Source organism: Borostomias antarcticus (genome assembly GCF_949987555.1).
Source record: "Borostomias antarcticus genome assembly, chromosome: 2".
Lineage (NCBI taxonomy): Eukaryota > Metazoa > Chordata > Actinopteri > Stomiiformes > Stomiidae > Borostomias > Borostomias antarcticus.
Window position 1 is genome coordinate 20,922,995 of NC_140235.1, and position 20,545 is coordinate 20,943,539.

Sequence of the window (20,545 nt, forward strand, 5' to 3'; positions counted from 1 at the left end):
TGTGTGTGTGTGTGCGTGCGTGCGCGTGTGTGTGTGTGTGCTTAATGCTTATGCACTTTCGTGTGTGTCTGATCATTGTGAAAGCTGGGAGAGATTTAAGGAATAAGGGATACAGTGCTGAGGTCAAGCATAGGCTCTCACCCTAGACAGCTGAGTCACACACACACACACACACACACACACACACACACACACACACACACACACACACACGCGAACAGACGACGATCAGGGTTCAGGCAGGTGAGCTAATGCACTTTGCCTTGTGGTTCAGGCCACATCATGCCACAACCTTACTCAGGCACTCATTTAGACACCCACTACTTCCCATGACGAATCTGTTTTTCCTAATACTTTTTGCTCAGGCAGTTATGGAAGACGGACTGTAGGAGAAACGCTGCGTTACAGGAGGCTCCTGGCAGATGGTTTGACAGGCAATTAGTGAGGCCCTGGGGTCAGAGTGGGAGAGACGGGGACTGTTGCCGAGTGGCCGGGTCTCGAGCTGAAGCAGAGCCTGGGGACTGGAGAGAGGTCAAGGACAGGGCAGGGAGAGAGAGAGAGAGAGAGGAGGGCTGCATAGCATGGGCCAACTTGGATCAACTGCAGGCTAGCTTTAACTGCTAGCCAGGCTTGTTCATCACGTACAGTAGCTCTCTCTCTCTCGTCCTAATATGCTACAACACTACTCTTTGTTTAGAGAAGAACTTGGACTTGTTCAGTGACACTCAGTTAACCCTGCCTGCATCAATGTTCTCATCATAATATTTTTAGCACCATCACAAACCAGGGGAACGTGATGCGTAGAGGTAAGTAGACTAATAGAGAACAGCCCTCAGCCAGCCAGTCAGTCAGTCAGCCAGTCAATCAGCCAGCCTGCTAGTCAGTCAGTCAGCCAGTCAGTTAGTTAGTCAGTCAGTCAGTCAGCCAGTCAGTCAGCCAGTCAGTCAGCCAGTCAGTCAGTCAGTCAGTCAGTCAGCCAGTCAGTCAGCCAGTCAGTCAGTCAGTCAGTCAGACAGCAGTGGAGGAGGAGGATTAGTTTGTGCCCGTCTGTGGTCTCCTGGGGGTTTAGGGCTGGTGTTTTGGTCCACCCTGACAGTCATCCTCTCCCAGGTCGTGTAGGAGTGGTGTGGCGTCAGCGCTGTAATTATGCTGTCTTCACTACACATTTTAATTGCTGTAATATAGATTAATGCCATCATGGCGTTTACTCCCTTCAAATGTGTCTTTGTGATGCCGCCATTGTTTCAAATGCTCAGGCCCCAACCCAAACGGGACACAGACATGTTTAAGCCATTAAAGATACAGGCTCTTGTAGATATAAGCCTACATAGTCTCCTTTAACTTCGAGCCTTTGTAATGCCTCTTGGTATTGGAGTGTTGAAGCTAGTCAGCCAGCCAGTCAGCCAGCCAGTCAGCCAGCCAGTCAACCAGCCAGTTTCATCATGGAGGTGTTTTGTTGCCCTCGTCTGGCCAGTGTTCTAGAACACTAGTTGGTCTCCAGGGTGATGGTCCTCCAGGGACCAGGGGTTCCGCTCATCTGGGGGGGTGTTTACTAAAGAATATCCAAGGGTAACGCCAAACTCTTCAGACTGGAGAGCTGGTCTCTGTCACTGACTGACAGGCAGGACTGCCGTGTGTACACAGTTACGGGCCGCTAGTCATCACAGCGAAGCATTTCTCATTTCCTTGTCCTCCCTACTTCTCTCCTGCTCAAAACTCATTGGAGGAGGGAGGAGAGGAACCTGAGTTTGTCCTGTGCTGTGTATGAACTTTTCACCATTCCTTGGATCAGTCACTAATTGAGCGAGGCATGATACTTGAGTCTACTGAATGGCATCCTCTGAATGAATCTTGTTGCGGTGAAATAAAATAACTTCATTTGAATATTGGATCGACGAGATGGCGCCAACAAGGAGAGAGCACGCAAGGAATTGAGGGTATTGGCCTCAGAGATTCAAACCGTGTTCATCCAGACCTCTACCTCCAGCCCGGTGTCCCAGAGGAGCAGCGCAGCGCAGCCGGCCCATCCCAGCCTCTCCGCTCTCTGCCAGCCACAGTAACTTTGTCCTTGGCCTCCAAAAGCAGCTTCTGCAGCAGGCCAGGCACACTCTGTATCTGCCTTGGAAAGTGGAGCAGGTTTTTAAATAAACGCAGAAGACAGGCGTTCTGGTCGCCACGCATTACACGTGGGTTACATAATATGAATACACATTGGGATTTGGTTGGTTCCAGGGATTGTGCTGGTTTTTAGATGTCTTTGACATACATTTGTACTTCACAAGCAAGGGTTCACATGCCATGCATGCAGCAGACTACGTCATAGGCATCTGGTATTAAAGACCAGCAGCAGGCATATATTACAGAATGTGTGTTAAATAAATTAAATGCGTAGTACTATGTCGCCATTTGGTGCGTGATCACTATCCAGATCACTGTTCAACTAGACCAAACTGAGAGAGAGTGGGGGGTGATGGGAAACAAACCGGCCTTTTAATCCTGATGTAGAAGCGGCAAACCCAACTGACAAATGTTTATCAGCTCGTGTCAACACTACAGGGCTGCCGATCTCATTCCAGCAGAGTCCCGCCCCCGTGCCAATCCCATAGGCAGCAGCAATGCTGTGAGATATTTGCGGGAGTGTCGAGATTGGACTTGGCCCCTGCCGTCTGGCGAAGAGCTTTCTATCCACTGATAAAAAAGCGAAACCCAAGTAAATAGACCATCCCTCCAGGGACAGTGCTGTTTTGTGACAGGTTGACATGGTAGAACTAAATTTACCACTGTTTGAAACTCCACCGAAGGGGCAATTTGTAACGTCTTGCCCACATTGCTGTAGAATGGAGACAGACAGGGCTCTGAGCTACATAGGGCAGAAATAGGTAACTGAAGAAGGCTATTGCGTTTTTGAGGTGTATCTAACTACCGTAAGACACATAGATATTTTATAAATCCAAGACCCAACTGTCGATGTAGGTCAAAGAGTCTCTGTATTCAGGGTAGACAGAAGTGGATTCATCAGCTCGTCTTTCTTTGAATATCTCCTGCCTCTGGCCAACATAAACCGACAACTCTGATGTTATCAGACGGCATAGCAGCATGCAGCGTGGCCTCGCCACAGTACGTCTGACATCACCTCGTCTAGTGTCTTAAAGGCTGACGCTCTGGTGGATGAAACGTTTTCCGGGCATCACGTCACACCGCCGAGCCCATCTTTAAGGTGAACGTGAACCACACGCTCTCTCTCTCTCTCTCTCTCTTACTGTTGGAATGAAGCGTAAGAATATAGACTGGATCAATTTCCGTAACCTAATTTTTTCAACTGGACAGTGCTGGACACGTGGGCAGTAATACAAGGCCGTTCTATAAAGTAGAAAGCGCGGCCGCTGGCTCTGTCCCTGGGCCTGTCTGCTGGCCGTGTGATGACCAGGGTGGTAGCTGGGTACAGGCCACTCCGTGGTTGGTCCCTCCATCCAGAACAGCCCTAGTCAGGGAACATTCCTCCTGGGCAGACCTTGGTGTGTCTGGTGTTTGGTCAGTGTGTGTCCGTGTGTGTCCGTGTGTGTGTGTGTAGCTTGCTGAAGGAGGAATGTTGAGGCCGTTGCTACTCAGCCACATGATCCTGTGAGGGGGCCGCAAACCTGGACACTCACAATGAGCCTTTGTAACCGTATGCACAGCTAGGCAAGATACATACACACACACACACACACACACACACACACACACACACCTACAGATTCATCAAGCACTTAAGCCCAGTCAAAATGTGCAAGGGCAGGTGTTTGCTCTCTGCTTATTTTTAGTAAGCGGTCTTCCTATCAGTGACCCAGCTCTGGGCTGTGTCGATAGACACAGAGTGAGAGACCGGCTCAGGGTGACTCATAATGTAATGTGTAGTAATGTGAGGTGCTGTTGCCCATTATCACCCTGCAGGGACCACCCTCCCCTCTGCCTTTGTGTATTTGGCAGTGCTGTGTGCGTGTGTGCGTGTGTGCGTGTGTGCGTGTGTGCGTGCGTGCGTGCGTGCGCATATACATCGGTGGCCAGTTCTCCATAGAGCCCATCAAGATTCTTCTGAACTCTGCTTCACTCTGGTGGGCTCTACTCTTAATGGGCTTTTGATCATGGCATGTGTTGACAGCATGCCCCCCTGGCAGGAAAACACTTGCGTTAAACAATGCCCGGGCAGCGCCACAGAGACGGGGGGCATTGATGGTACACAGCCGCAGAGCTAGAACACAGGCAGGAGAGACAGACAGGCTGCCTGCCAGGGGAGAGACGCAGGCAGGAGAGACCGACAGGCCGCCTGGCAGGGGAGAGACGCAGGCAGGAGAGACAGACAGGCCGCCTGGCGGGGGAGAGACGCAGGCAGGCGGGAGGGACATGGCCTGGCATCGCTATCCTGACCACGTGAGCTCGCATTCTGTTTCTCTCCATGGATCCGTCTGGAAATCCTCCCATTCAGACAGATTTCCAGAAACAGGAAGTGTGGCGGCGCGCCAATCACAAGTACTGTTTATCTAATAAGGGGGTGGGTATAATACGATGACTGTAGTGTACCCATGGACTCTACCCAGTAATACGATGACTGACTGACCCACATTTGGTTGTTCTGATTAGTTGTAGGTCTATCCAATTCTGTCCTGAGAGGAGTCACTGTCTGCGCCCGTTAATGATGTCTCTTGGAAATCAAAAATGAACAGAGTTTTCCAACTTGCTAATTGGTCTGGCCAGGCTAAGAGAGACAGACAGGCAGGCAGACAGGCTAGGAGAGACAGACAGGCAGACAGGCTAGGAGAGACAGACAGGCAGGAGAGAGAGAGACGAGGCAGTCTGACGCAAACCGGATCCAGCCCATCCAGGAAACAGCCAAACAAACGTCCTCTGCGAACTATAAACAATAGGATGACTGGCTTTGTGTCACGTCAGTGGGAAGGGGGGGGGGGGGGGGGGCTCAGAGAGAGAGAGAGGCAAATGGTGCAGGCCAGGGAAAGAGAGGGAGAGAGAGAAAGGAACATGGAGAGAGTGATATGAAGAGAGGGACATAGAGAGGGACATGGAGTGGGACACGGAGAGAGGGACAGAGAGAGAGGGACATAGAGAAGGACATGGAGTGGGACACGGAGAGAGGGACAGAGAGAGAGGGACATAGAGAGGAACATGGAGTGGGACACGGAGAGAGGGACAGAGAGAGAGGGACATGGAGTGGGACACGGAGAGAGGGACAGAGAGAGGGACATGGAGAGCGAGGGTCAGAATTGGACCATGGGAGAGACTGAGAGGAACCAGTCCAACTTCTGACCTCTCTACTCACTCACTCACTCTTGTGTGAAAGCGCGGCAGGTGTTAAAGGACCATACCGGTCTAAATAGGATTTGATCTCCTTAAGCTACTCACCCAACATATATCACATTACCGCAATCCATTTTCCGCATGCATGGCTTATGTGCAAACATAAGTGTTGTCCTAGTAAGGTGCAATAAAATGTATACAGCAATACACCAATATTTTTTCCCATGATACTATATTGATTTTCTGCAGTACAGTAAAATGTCCCTACATTCCCTCCGGCCTCAGGATCACCTCCAGGGAGTGGGGGATGGAGTTGTATTTTCAGCTGTAGGCCCTATTTATAAATTTTCAGTGTAGAGTATCGCAATGTATCGCAATATGTATTGTATTGTAATGTATCCTGATAAGGGCTGCCGCGGTTACCGCAATAAAACCATGCTCACGGCTAATGGAAAGTAGTGGGCCGCGGCCTTTTAATTTACAGTTTGTCTTGTCTCTCTTTGGTAACCATTTTATAAAAGCATTAGCCTATATTTATTCAATATTTATATTTTATTTATTATTCTTAAAGTTTGTAGCCTACTTAGAGATTTGTTTAATTCTATCTACTGTAGGACCTGCCTTTTGTGCACCATTTGAGTGATATTGCTACCGTGACCTAAGTTTTTGTTTGCTAAATATATTGAAATGAATAGGCTGCACATATATATAAAACTTTCATTTCCAAACCAACTAAACATCAGCCCTTGTAGAATAGTAACAACAACAAAAAAGCTTTTCAAAACGTAACATTTCCCACTGGTGGCGCTGGTGCTACCAACTTGTCTAGTTGGTGGAACCAGAACATAATTTGGTCACAGCAATTGTTTTGACGCTGCGCTTCCAAAAACAGACCTGAATAATCGATGAATTGGATAAAAACAAATAAAATATACAGCTATTACAGACATGCTCCAAACGTGTCTCACATTCCGACCTAAGTATTTGTGACATTTCCTTTCCCTCCTCACAGGAAAGTGTAACAATCTACAGCTAAACTATTATTGAGTGAAGTTTGAGTAGGGCTACTCTATGGCTCTGGGGCCTCACATTGCCTTTTCAGCCATCACCTGGAAGAGGGAGGGAAAGAACAAGAGGGGAGGGTGGAAATGGAGGGAAAGTGAACTGTAGTTGTGAATGGATAAAAGGGTCAGCTAAATTACTAATGTAATGAATGAACTAGTGAAGTAAACTAGGTTTATGACAGAGGGAGTTGTGCAGAAGCACAGTTTAAACCGGTGTGTTAACTGCTGTCTCCCATCATCATCTAAGGTAGCACTACCTACAGTCTAGCTGATAAAACTGACAATGAATGTAAAATTATATGCTAAAGCCTTGGCATCAGATAAATACACTTCAGCTATCTAACTAGCAATTGGAAATGCATAGCAAACTGCTACAACAGCCAGTGATTAATGAAGATAAGTTGTAGCTACTTAGCCTTTAGTTGAAAGGCACAGCTATGAATAGCATACCTAGCACTACCATCATGCAACGTTAGCTGTTGCCACAGAAGCTAGCTAGCTGGCTATGCTAGGTTTTGCTATGTCAACTAGTTAGCTTCTACAAGCAAGTTAGCAATCTTACACAACAGTCACTGTCTGGAATTGCAACCGTTATGAAATGCCAAGCTGCTCCGTCCTAACTTTTAGTACTGAATGAGACGAGTGACGTGAAGACGGGGTGAGAGAAAGGAGGATGTGGGCACTTCAGCGGTGTGTGTCAACTGGCCTGGCTGTCAGAGAGACCCGTCGGGGGAAAAGAGAGCAACAATTTTGGTCGCAGTTTTTAAGGCCTGTGCAGTGATATCGCATACCGTGGTGTGGCGCCACCGCTTTGTACCACTGGGGAAATGTATTCACCCTAACAGCCCTAATTCTGATACGTATTGTCTCGGGACCCATGTATCGTAATACGTTGTAATCGTAGCGTGAAGTCCTTGGCTGAGCTGCATCCATGTCTAGGCTGAGCTGCATCTAGCCATTGTGGTCAGGGTTATTTGAGACCCCTCTGTCCTGAACCTGCACTACAGTATTTGCATGCAGTCGTTGGTGTTGTTGAGCTGAACGTGCCACACCCTCTTCTGTCTTGGACAATCAGACATGGCTCTCTGTTGTTGCCAAATGGTTACTGGAATCCCTCAACGTGGCAGTTCCCTCTTTAGTGATGTAGTTTGTGTGTGTGCGTGTTTGTGTTCATCCCTGAGGCAGTCCTCTTTTCTGGAGCATACATGTTGACAATGACGTCATTCGTTTTACTTTTTCTGATGTTTTTTTTGTCATCGGTTAGTTTGCAAATATTTATCCCAGCTGTGGAATTTACGTTCTTTTCCTGTCTCTGTACTCAAGGATGGTGCACTAATTGCTCATTTGAATGTGGTTTATTTAGGATGAGTCCCTTGTCTGATATGTGTGTGCGTGCATGCATGTGCATGCGTGTTTGTGTGTGTGTGTGCGTGTGTTGCGTGCGTGCGTGCATGCATGCTTCAATGTTTGCAAACACACTTTGGTTTTAGGCTAGGATACATTAATATAATAACCACTGATTACACTCTTGGGTACATTTCTGTAGCCCGCGTTCACACGTGTCCGCAGCACCATCAAGTGTGTCGTGATGTCTGAAAAATACTTTTTAGTGGATCTGTAATGCAAACATCCCTTCCTGCCTTACTTGGAGGAATTACTGGTGTGACATGATAGAAGTGGAGAGGTAACAGCTGTGTTGAGGAGGGTAGGAAGGACAGATGCATTTGTAGAGAATTGAGATGGGGCCCATAAATATCATATTGGAATGAGCTGAGCCTGTCCAATACCAGACTTGAAACACCCACCACCTCCACCAGACTCCCACCAGAACTAATTTCTCCCTGTACAACCGATGTGTCTTGTTGGACCTCCTGGGGGGGGGGGGGGTTGTTATGTCTGACATCGCAGACATACTCTGCTCCATGGGACATCTCTATCACCCAGATCACATGACAGGGGTCACAAAGGGTCGGAAGGGCGTTTAAACCGGGCCGACACGCCAGGAACGTTGCTGCTCGGTCAGTTTACAATGTCAGCAGGGGGTCTTCAGCCTGCCACACACACATATACACACACACTCACACACTTTTTCTCTCTGCCAAACAGTATACACACATCCACAGGGGAATGTGAATGTGTGTGCATATTTGAGTGTGTGCGCACTGCGCACATGTTTGCTTGCGTATGCATGACAGACGACTAAATCTATTACCGCCGCGTCCTACCGCCGGGATACAACAGTACCCTAGCAAGATATTGTTCCTCTTCTCTCTGTGATAATGCTTATATCTTTCATTCTCTTATGCGTTAGTTGAGCCCCAGTGGTATTTTATCTATTTAAACGCTCCCTCTTCCTCTGTCTGTCCCTCTCTTCCTCTTCCTCTGTCTATCCCTCTCTTCCTCTTCCTCTGTCTGTCCCTCTCTTCCTCTTCCTCTGTCTATCCCTCTCTTCCTCTTCCTCTGTCTATCCTTCTCTCCCTCTTCCTCTGTCTATCCTTCTCTCCCTCTTCCTCTGTCTATCCCTCTCTCCCTCTTCCTCTGTCTGTCCCTCTCTCCTTCTAACCCTTTCTATCTCTCCCTTTCTCTTCCCCTGTCTGTCCCTCTCTCCCTCGGTCTCTCATTTGTCTTCAGTGGATAGATGGTTCATCCATCCACTGACTGTACTCTGTTCATCAAGGCAGTAGACCATAGTAAAACTGTACAGTCTAGCCTATACAGTCTAGCCTATACTATACTACTATCTCTATCATCCTATAGCTACCAGCCATGAACCATCTATGACTTTTTTAAATGCTGGATGGATCGGCTGAACTTTGTATCTGCCAGTGTAGGTAAACGTCGAGAGACTGGGAAGAGCCTACGAAGGGCATTTGAAAATGTTACATTTTTCTTCGAAAGTCAATATGAAAGGTTGTGCAATCCACCCAGGCCACCGTGGGCAGAGAGAAAGCTGTGGTTGATAACAGTGCAGGGCTAACCACATGTGAGTCACAATTCCGCCGTCTCCAGATCTGCTAGAGACAGCAGCGAGGCCCGGCTGTAGTCTTGAGGCTCTGTCGTGCCAAAATGTGTCTGTGGTAAGAAGTCTGATTGCCAAGTTGTGACCTTTTTTTTTTTGTTGCCAGCTCGGACCATTTTTTGTTGCTAGCTCGCTAGCTAACTTGTCACAGGTCAGTAAACTTAAACTGTCAATGTTTCTAATTTGTCTGAATGAAAAATATGTCTATAGAATTGAAAAATCTCATCCACGAACATTAGCTACTGGGAGCTGGTAGCTAACGTTGGGAGCTAGCTAGCTGGCTAACGTTCGTGGACTAGACTGGTCGCTTACTTTCGTGGACAAGGTTTTTCAATTCTATAGACGTATTTTTCATTCAAATGAATTAAAAATGTGGGTATTATATGTGTACTGACCTCAGACAAGTTAGCTAGCGAGCTAGTAGCCCAAAAAATTATCACAAGACAGTCAGACTTCTTACCCCGGATACAATATTCGGCAAGCGGCCACCATCTGGCATGACAGCTCCTCTGACGGATCTGCTCGAGACAGCAGTGAGGCCCGGCTGTAGAGAGAGGCTCTTCCGACTGAGGCGTTTCCTCTGCTTGGTACAGTTACAGTACCGTGTTATTGTTCCAGCCGGTATGTCGTTCCTGAGTGAGAGGAGGGCTTTTCCTGAGGGGAGGGGGGAGAGAGGGACAGAGCGAGCGTCTTGTTCTCTTGTCTCCTCACGGACAGCTACCATTAGCATCTGCAGCACCAGGACAGGGTTGGCAGATGTTTATTTTAGACAAACAGCCCCCAGAGGCCGTTCTTCAGCCCAGACCAGTGCTCTGTTCCTGTCCTCCTGACTCAACACTACTGGCAGTAAGATGGAGGACATGTCACTGTGCTGCACGAGGTCCCCACTGACACTGTCAATAGCTTGTTCATTGTGGTGTGTGTGTAAGTGTATGTGTGTGCATGTGTGTGTGTAATACATGTGAGGATGTTAATGTAGGGATTCTGGTTGTGCCTGTTCTTGTCTGCGTACAGTATGTGTGGTGTGTGTTGCGCGTGTGCTGCGCGTGTGTTGCGTTTGTGTTGTGTGTGTGTGTGTTGCACGCGTGCTGCGTGTGTGTTGCGTGCGTGCGTGTAATGTGATCTGCAGGGTAGAGAGGGACAATGGAACAGGGGGCTGCTGGCTGAGGTCTGACTGCAGTACAGCAGAGGACACAACCCTGGACAGCCTGGTGTTGAATTAAAGATCACGCAGTCTCTCTCTCTCTCACACTCACACTCACACACACACACATACACACACACACAGAGGGACATAACGGCCCGTTCCATTCTCCAGAGAGCCATGGGCCAGGCTGAGGACCGAGGCTCGCTGGGGGGAAGTGGGGCTGAGGGGTCTCCCACTACAGCGAGCTGCTGCCCCCCAGAGAACACCTCACTGCCACGCAGCACAATGGGCTCATCATGGACACGCAGTATCGCAACAATTGGAACGGCATGTTCTGTTACCTCAGCCTCCCTCTCTCCCTCCCTCTCTCTCACTCTCCATCTCGCCCCCCCTCTCTTTCCCTCTCTCTCTCTCCCTCCCTCTCTCACTCTCTCCTTCTCTCCCTCCCTCTCTCTCTATCTCTCTCCCTCTCTCTCTCCCTCTCTCTCTGTCAGGCTGCTGCTTGGAGAACAATGAGAGCCCTTACTATGTAAACACCCTGAAATAGAGTAATAGTGGCTCCTGCCAAGAACTAATCAACACTCACCAATTTGTGCTTTGGGAGGTGAACAGTGGTGACCGAAGGATCTGGTTATTATACTATAACAGCCCAGTTGCTGCTACCGCTCAGGTCTGTGGTGCTTTTGTTTTGCAGCGGGGCTTCTTGTTCTTCTTGTTTTCAACGTCCGCTTCCCCCCAGCGGCGGATAAATAACCAAGCCAACATGTTCAGCTATCGCTCCTTCTATTTATTCAGCTTGTTTGGTCTGTGTGAGGTAGCCTAGCCTAGCAAGTTAGTCCAGGGTGTCTCTCTGTCTCTCTCTCTCTCTCTCTCTCTCTCTCTCTCTCTCTCTCTCTCTCTCTCTCTCTGTGTCTCTCTCTGTCTGTCTCTGTCTGTCTCTGTCTCTGTCTCTGTGTCTGTCTGTCTGTCTGTCTGTCTGTCTGTCTGTCTGTCTGTCTGTCTGTCTGTCTGTCTGTCTGTCTGTCTGTCTGTCTGTCTGCTGTCTAGCCTCCCTCCTGTGGTCCAGCAGGCTAGTGGGAGGCCAGCTCAGTACAGAGAAGAGGTCACCTAGAATGGAAACTCTTAGTGAGCAGCAGTCACAGGTCCGTACTGTCAGCCCTGGCTGGGCCAGTCAGACGGTCACCTTCCCGTTCTCTCCAGGTACTTATCCCAGAGGCCGACACCGTTGCTGTCCACTGCTGCTCTGCTCTCTCTCCTATATCCCCTGCTCTCTCTCTCTCTCTCTCTCTCTCTCTCTCTCTCTCTTCTCTCTCTCTCCAGGAGAGCGGGAAGCCAGCTCAGCTCGACAGTGGAGGGAAGGTCACCTAGGCTAGAATAGAGCGACGCCTCACTGACGGACGGTCCATTCTGCACCGTCAGCGCCCTGACCCACAGTGGTGTTATGACGGGAGGCCGCAACCCTGACCCTGACGGGGCCAGTCCCACACACTGTGACCCTGTCCACCCTGTCCATCCAACACCTCACTGCGTCTGTGGCCCAATGCGCTTGGTTCAACACAGCATCTCATGTCTTAGATGGTTGGAACTACACATCTATCCGTTTCATGTCTTAGTAGTTACTAATTGGGATGCTCCGATCGATTGGCCACCGATTTTAAATGGGACGATTTTCACTCCGAATGACTCGGATGCGGGAGCGAGTATAACTGGCTAGTATTCCGCTTTCAACGTGAGATATAATATCTTAACCTCCAGATCCTCATGTCTGCTCTAGGTATTCTGGTCCAGCAGTAGATCAGTGCTGCTCCCAGGGTTTCTCATGGGCACTGCCCTGACTCACAGGACCAGTTCCACTTCTCTCAAAACGCAGCTTTGCTTCCTCCTGTCATTGAATAATCACATCTGACGTGGCAACATTGGTAATAAGTGTGTGCGTGTGTGCGTGTGCGTCGTTGTTAGATCAAAGACGACCCAAAGCAAGGGGGAGGAAGGAAGGTCGGCGTATTCGAGAATTGGAACGGGGCCGCCTGCGGCTGAGTTCAAAGCGTGCGGCGAAGCAGGTGGAGGGCTGGGGGTGCCAGTCATCACGCTGTCACTCAGCCAGACACGCCCAGCTCTCTGTGTGGCCTGTGCCCGGACGAGGGGGGGGGGGCGCTTAGGGCTCATACACTCTACTGTTTAGCCTTTAAGTGGTGTACACACACACACACACACACACATAAATGTGTACGCACACATTCTCTCTTTCTTTCCCACACTCCTACACACGCTCTCTCTCTCCATATCTCTTAACATACCGGAATGTGCGCTCATTAACATGGGGCTGTGGTTTCTGTCTGCCCGATTGCCCTGTGTGGCGGTGTTTACCTCCCTCAGCACTGCGTGCTGAGATGTCCGTCTGTTATGTTAGGGTTATGTACGCTCCCTTAAAGCACATGTAAGTGGCAGACGGGTGGAGGCACACGGAACAGCGGTAGTTTTGTGTTTTACTGTAGACGGACGAACACCTCACGCACGCGTGACACAGACAGTGACTTATATTTGAAGTCACAGGCCTAGTCATATGATGCCGTTTTCACTGGGATCAGATCACTCTCATTACTTTTTGCATTTCGATGCACGTCCCGCTGCATGCACACACACACACACACACACACACACACGCACGCACGCACGCACGCGAGGGAATGTCTGAAAGTCAGATCGTCAGCCAGGGCTCTGGTCAGCTACATTGACCAGACGGAGTGACCAAAGACCAGCCACCACCCACCCCCCCCGGGAAACCTTTTGTTTACCCCTCATTAATAATCCACCATCTCTCTCTCTCTCTCTCTCTCTCTCTCTCTCTCTCTCTCATCCCTGCCTTTGTTCTCCCCTGTTCCTTTCAGCTCCTCATCCCTCCATCTCCCTCCCCCACCTCTCTTCTCCCCTCTTGTCATGTCGGACAATGGAGGAATCCCTCCTGCCACCCCACCCCCCACCTTCACCGGGTCGGAGGTGGGGGCGGTGGGCGAGACTCTGCCCGGGACCGACGGCCCAGTACGAGGTGGACCACTCCGCCTTTGTCCCCCAGCCAAGCCAAACGGAGGGAAAGCAGAGAGAAGTGGAGGAGCCGGGGAGGAGGGGGTTTCATTCATGTGTAGAGCTGGGCTTTTGGTTTCAATCCCTGAGGAGAAGAGGAGGGGGAGGGGGAGGGGACATATATGGGAGAGGTGGGGAGGAGAGGAGGGTCGAGGGGGTAACGCCACCAACCCTTGTTTTAACAGAGCGAGCAGTGGAACTATTTAACCAGAGTCCACTCCATTAAAACACCATAGAGCGGGGCTGCCTGGAAATTTCCACTTTAAGACCATGTGGAAGTCTTACAACGTAACCCGCGTGCTGGAACTCTAATCGACTGATCCTAAAGACATTTTCCTCGGTGGTGGTTCTCACAGACACCTGCTGGGTTCCACACTGGGGGGGGGGGGGTTGTTCTTTTCCACTGGGACCAGTGGCCCCAGTCTGTAGTACAGGCCCATACTGGCTTGTACTGGAAACCATTCCCAAGAGTTGACGCCGCACAGCCCTGGTCCTCTATCTATAGGAGCCAGTGTGCTGAGCCCAGGTCCCCCTTTCTCCAGTGGCCAAGTTACTCAGCCAACCAGATCCCGCCAGCCTTTGTCTCTCTGACCCAACACAAAAGCATTCGTTCCCCTGGCCCCCACCCCCCAGCTGTGTGTGAGTGAGTGTGAGAGAAGTTTTGTGTGTGTATGTGCCCATGTGCATTGAAGGGAGAGTGTTGGGGAGTGTGTGTGTGTGTGTGTGTGTGTGTGTGTGTGTGTGTGTGTGTGTGGCATTGAAGGGAAGAGATGGAGAGAGTGAATTGGGGGGGGCAGAGCAGTATGGACTTATTCCACTCACCGATGAGAAGAGGACAGGCTGAGAAACCATGATGGGAGAGGGGGATGAGGGGAGAGGGGGGAGAGGGGGATGAGGGGAGAGGGGGGTGAGTGAGTCCGATACCATGTCATTCCTCTTCCTCCTCGTGACCAGTCAGAGTGTGGACAGTGGCTCCATTGATCAAACCCTGGAACGGCTAGCATTAGCCTAGCGTTAGCCTAGCGTTAGCCTATCCCTGGCCGACGCAGGAAAGCGAGCTCAGTAAAACTACAGTTGGCTGTATGAAGGAAGCCTCGGCCAGGATGTACTGCTGCCCGGCCTTTACTGTGGTGGGACCCTAGAGGTGTTTGTGAGTGCGTGCACATGTCAAGTTTATTTGCCTTGCCTCCTTGGTCGTGTGTGTAGTGTTTGTTTGTGTATGTGTAGCGCGTGCGTGTGTGCGTGCGTGTGTGTGGTGATCACAGCCCACGGTCTCTTAATGGTCTGATTGGAGAGGAGCGGTAGGATAAATAGAGTCACTTGACTTGGAACACTGAGGCCTCTATGTCCACTGCTAGCTCACCTTCACTGAACACACATACACTCTCTCTCTCTCTCTCTCTCCCTCTCTCTCTCTCTCTCTCTCTCTCCCTCCCTCCCTCTCACACCCTCCCCCCTAGACCTTATTATCTGGCAGTGTCACAGGAGTGTACAAACACACACATCACTCTCAGGCTTGGTTTACCATACTGTTTCAAGCACACACACGCACATGCCTAACGCATGCCTAAGCAAACAAGGTTCACAGCACACAAACATGCACATTCCTACAAGAGTCTCTCGCATGCACACCTACAGCAGCAGGCGTGTTTCCGGCCACCCTCACTGCAGTAAGCTTCCGTAAACTGTCAAAAGGGGCGTGTGTTTGTGTTGACAACTAAGGAGTGCGTTTGTGTGTGTGTGTGTGCATCGTGTGTGTGTTTGCACAATTGGGAAGTGTGTGTACTCCATAGCTGGTCTAGGACGCGCTCACACGCTCTGTGTTTGTTAGCCTAGTGGGACGGAGCACAGCTGTGTCTGGGAGCGAGTTAGCCTAGCTACACACACACACACACACACGCGCACACACACACAGCTAGCGACACGGCCCTGCTGGACCTGAGAGAACAGCCTTCACATGTCACTCCTCACACACTTACTCTGGCACAACTTCTCTCTCACGTAGCCTCTTACACCCACACACACACATGCACTCACACACAACTCGCATGTCAGTGTGCCACAAAACACACACACACACACACACACCTCTATCATAGGCATCTCATCATGGGTGGCCAGCTTTCACTCACTGTAGCTTAATGATCCATTTAGTGCTCCTCTGCACCACAGAGCTCATTCCACGCACGCACACACACACACACACACACACACACACACACACACACACACACACACACACACACACACACACACACACACACCAGTACGGCCTGCCTCATTGTCAGTCATTTCAAAGCACTTACACTCAACTCTCTGGTGTCTAGTGCGTAGCATGACTGGTGAGCCCCTGGCTAGCATGGTCGTATTCTCTCTCCTGAAAGGCCTGTGTGAGAATCAAGCTACGCTTTGCTGCTTACAGTGCTGCTCCCCCCCCTCCACAACCCCCCCTCCACCCTCATTAAGTAAACACAGGCCAGAAGGCCTTGTAAAAGCAGACCCCACTTGCCAAGTTGTAAAGGAAATGTAGAACCCTGGTCGACACCGACGTGCCGGCTTGCCACGCTGCTAGTGGCCTTAGGCTTAGTGACACGCGCACACACACACGCACACACACAGACAAGACAGTACACGCACAACACTGCGTTGTTGTTGTTGTGCATCTTGTCTGGCCTTGCCTCCGGACAGCCTGTAGAGGGGTTTGCGAGTGTCAGAGCAGCAGACCGAGGGGGGTACGAGGGAGGAGGTTGTGTGTGTGTGTGTGTGTGTGTGTGTGTGTGTGTGTGTGTGTGTGTGTGTGTGTGTGTGTGTGTGTGTGTGTGTGTGTGTGTGTGTGTGTGTGTGTGTGTGTGTGTGTGTGTGTGTGTGTGTGTGTGTGTGTGTGTGTGTGTGTGTGTGTGTGTGTGTGTGTGCGTGCGTGTGCGTATGGATATGTATTTTTTATCTCCCCTGTGAAGCACTCTGTTGCACTCGTGCTGTGAAGAGTGATATAGAAATAAAGTTTTACTTACTTACTTAGTTACTTATGCGAGCGTGTTTCCAGGGAAGCAGCTGCAGCGTTACATGGCCTTGACTGGCCACTGTGCTGCAGACAGTCCAGAGAGTGAATGGTGGTCTTTGTGAGTGTCGCCTGTTCGCTGGCTGATTGCATTACAGTGTCTTCTTCCCTCCCTCCATCCCTCTCCTCACCGGCTGGGCTGTGTGGACACACTCAGGCAGAGGGGAGGGTGTGCGTGCGTGCGTGTTTGGATTATGAAGCAGTTTGCTTGGAATGTTCTTTATTAATTCATAATATCCATTTGGTCCACCAACTCTCTCTCTCTCTCTCTCTCTCTCTCTCTCTTTCTTTATTTAAACAAGGGGAAAGCTGAAATGGTCACAGAGCTGACGTCTTATGGTTGATCCACTATCTCATGCCCTAATACTTAATGTGATGTAGTTGTATTTTTTGAAAGATATAAATCTTTCCTGTTCTCTCTCTCTCTCTGTCTTGTTCTCTTTCTCTCTCTCTCTCTCTATCCTTTTCTCTCTCTCTCTCTCTCTATCTCTTTCTCTCTCTCTCTCTCTCTCTCTCTCACTCTCTCTCTCTCCCATCTGGAGCGAGCTGGCCTGGTCACATGGATTCTCCCATCTCCTGTTCCCTCTTCCGGTCATCTGATACCTGTCACCTGCCAGAGCCACTATGCCTCTCCTCCTCAAGCCTCTCTCTCTCTCTCTCTCTCTCTCTCTTTCTCTCTCTCTCTCCTTTCTCTCTCTCTCCTCTCTCTCTCTCCTCTCTCTCTCTCTCTCTCTCTCTCTCTCTCAGCTGTTAGGCCTGGCCTCTGTTCTGTGGTTACATGAGGCAGGAGAGGGACTGAAGCTATCTAAGTTACCCTTCTAACACGACACACGCACACATATACACACCGTTCCTTCCATCTAAGAACAGGAAATGTCTGTCACCGACAAACACGGCGGAGCTCAGCAGTGGCACGCTTCCCTCTGGCAGCGTAATTGTAGAGCTGTCTCCTAGCATGTCACTGTGTGTGTGTGTGTGTGTGTGTGTGTGTGTGTGTGTGTGTGTGTGTGTGTGTGTGTGTGTGTGTGTGTGTGTGTGTGTGTGTGTGTGTGTGTGTGTGTGTGTGTGTGTGTGTGTGTGTGTGTGTGTGTGTGTGTGTGTGTGTGTGTGTGTGTGTGTGTGTGTGTGTGTGAGAGAGAGAGAGAGCGCGTTTGAGTGTTTCTGGTTTCCACTGCTGTCAGGCAGGAGCATTAGTGTACACAAAGCAGGCCTTGTTTTATTTGATATGACACTGAGCATTTAAGCAACTCCCCAGAGAGAGGGAGAGAGAGAGAGCGGTGAAGTTGCACAACACTACTAGATAGGGAGGAACATTTCTTAGGATTCACCACTTTAATCACATCAAGCTCAGAGTCTGGTGACAAACAAAGACCTGCAGTCTCGGACATCCCAAAATCTCTTTTCGGTTTAAATATATTAAATATATTGTTTTGGTTCAAATAAGTTGAGCTTGGGTGGGCGGAGGACATGTTGACAGACCGACAGACAAAATTATTTGTCTAATTCCAGTTATGGAATTGAAATTGAAATAATAATTGCATTGCTGATATTAGCAAATAAGGACAAAATGCTCATATTTATTTTTCATTTCATATACTGTTTTTACTCTAGGCTTACCAGTCTCTCTGCCAGTCTCTCTCTCTGCCAGTCTCTCTCTCTCTGCCAATCTCTCTCTCTGTCTCGCTGCCAGTCTGTGTATCTGCCAGTATTCCAGGCTGTTAGCAGCAGAGTTCGGGCTGGTCGGCTGCAGGGGGAACATTGCGACCCCCCCCCCCTCAACGCCCCCCCCCCCCCCCCCCCCCCCCACCAACAACCAGCCTCTTGTGAACATACTTGGCACGGCTGCACAGGGAGCCTCGGCCCTCCAAAGCTGCTATCTACCCTGCCCATTCAATATAGCGTGTGTGTGTTTTGTCATGTTCATTAACAGTCTCTCTCTCTCTCTGTCTCTCTCTCTCTCTCTCTCTCTCTCTCTCTGTGTCTCTCTCTCTTTCCTCAGCCTTTCTTCCGGCTACTGAACCTGCGGAAGCTCGGCCTCAGTGACAATGAGATCCACAGACTCCCGCCAGAGGTGGCCAACTTCATGCAGCTGGTGGAGCTGGACATCTCCAGAAACGGTACACGCACACGCATACACACATGCGCGCACACACACGCGCGCACACACACGCATACACACACGCGCGCACACACACGCATACACACACGCGCGCACACACACATACGCATACACAGACGCACATACCCATACGCAGACACGTACACACACACATAAACACCCGTACACTCACACAGACACACACACGGACACGCATACACACACGCGCGCACACACGCATACACAGACGCACATACCCACACGGACACACGCACATAAACACCCGTACACTCACACAAACACACACACACACACAGAGGTGGTCCTCGTCAGTCTCCATACCTTCTCTCCCGTCATTACCAGGCCGTTAACACACACTCATTTTAACGGCACGTCGTAAATATCCAATGCTGTCTTGGCAAGCATGCCACAGGAGCACGTTTAGAGCGTACAGACCAGCAAGAAAGACCCGTTTCAGAGATCACACACTGAGAGAAGCAACTCTCTCTCTCTCTCTCTCTCTCTCTCTCTCACACACACACACACCTCGCCAACTCCCACCCCCCCACCCCCCAGAAATCAATGCTGGATTCCACCCGCTATCACACGGGAACGTCACGCAGACCTGAGACTTTATATATAGTCCCTCTCTCTCCCTCCCTCCCTCCCTCTCTCTCTCTCCCTCTCTCTCTCTCTGTCTATCTCTCTCTCTCTCTCTCTTCTGCATAGGCAGCAGCAGCGTTGGTAGCAGCAGGTCAGGGGATGGTAATAGCGCTGCTCTCTCTCTCCCTGACCATGGCCATGTATCAGGTGTACCAGGAGACAGGGGGGGCCTGTAGATACAGAGCATCTAGCCAGGACCGCTCTGTCACAGGCGTATGCAGCCCAGAGGAGAGCGCGCTCATTCATCTATCCATTCATCCATCAGTTCATTCTCCCCTTCATTCATTCATTCATTCATTCTTCCGTACATTCGTTCATTCTCCATTTGTTCGTTCGATCATTCATTCATTCATTCATTCATTCATTCATTCATTCATTCATCCAGTGTAATGGCAACAGCCCGAAAGGCAGACTTAGCACCACCAACTTGTCCCAGCTTCCATCACTGGCTGCTGAAAAGCGAGTTGCAGACCAGACCTAGATATATGCTGATGGTACCACACCGTCGTGGTACTGTTCTGTAGATGAGAGGAATCTATCTACCACACCGTTGTGGTACTACTGTACAGTAGATGATGAATCTATCTACCACACCGTTGTGGTACTACTGTAGATAATGAATCTATCTACCACACCGTTGTGGTACTACTGTAGATAATGAATCTATCTACCACACCGTCGTGGTACTGTACTGTAGATGATGAGATTAATCTACCATGCTGTCGTGTTCCTGTACTGTGGATGAGATTTAATTTATCTTAAGGTAGCTTCCTTTCCCTCCTCCTCTCCTCGGTCTCCCACCTCTTCCCCACTCCATTTCTTTTTGCCATCTGGTTGTGATTTTGAAGGAACCTGAAATGATTTGGTCCATAGAACGTGACTCCTTCCCCCCTATGTCGATGGTTCTGACCCCCCCCTCCTTTTCCGTCTGCAGACATTCCTGAGATCCCCGAGAGCATTAAGTTCTGCAAGGCATTGGAGATCGCCGACTTCAGCGTAAATCCCCTCTCCAGGTTGGTTGATTGGTACAATCCACCTATCTCCACACTGACATTCATTAGGAAAATGCTGGGCCAGACCAAGTTGTCCCCAGGGGGGAGGTGGGTGCTCAGTACAGATTTTC

The 20,545-nt window shown here is 49.9% G+C and overlaps 1 protein-coding gene across 1 annotated transcript in view; it reads left to right on the forward strand.

Moving 5' to 3' along the window:
* scrib (scribble planar cell polarity protein) overlaps positions 1 to 20,545 on the forward strand; it is a 78,881-nt gene that overhangs the window by 15,040 nt on the left and 43,296 nt on the right. The window contains exons 2-3 of the mRNA XM_084461257.1: positions 18,661 to 18,778; positions 20,357 to 20,435. Of these exons, the coding sequence (XP_084317383.1) occupies positions 18,661 to 18,778; positions 20,357 to 20,435 (197 nt within the window). The remainder of the gene's footprint in view (positions 1 to 18,660; positions 18,779 to 20,356; positions 20,436 to 20,545) is intronic.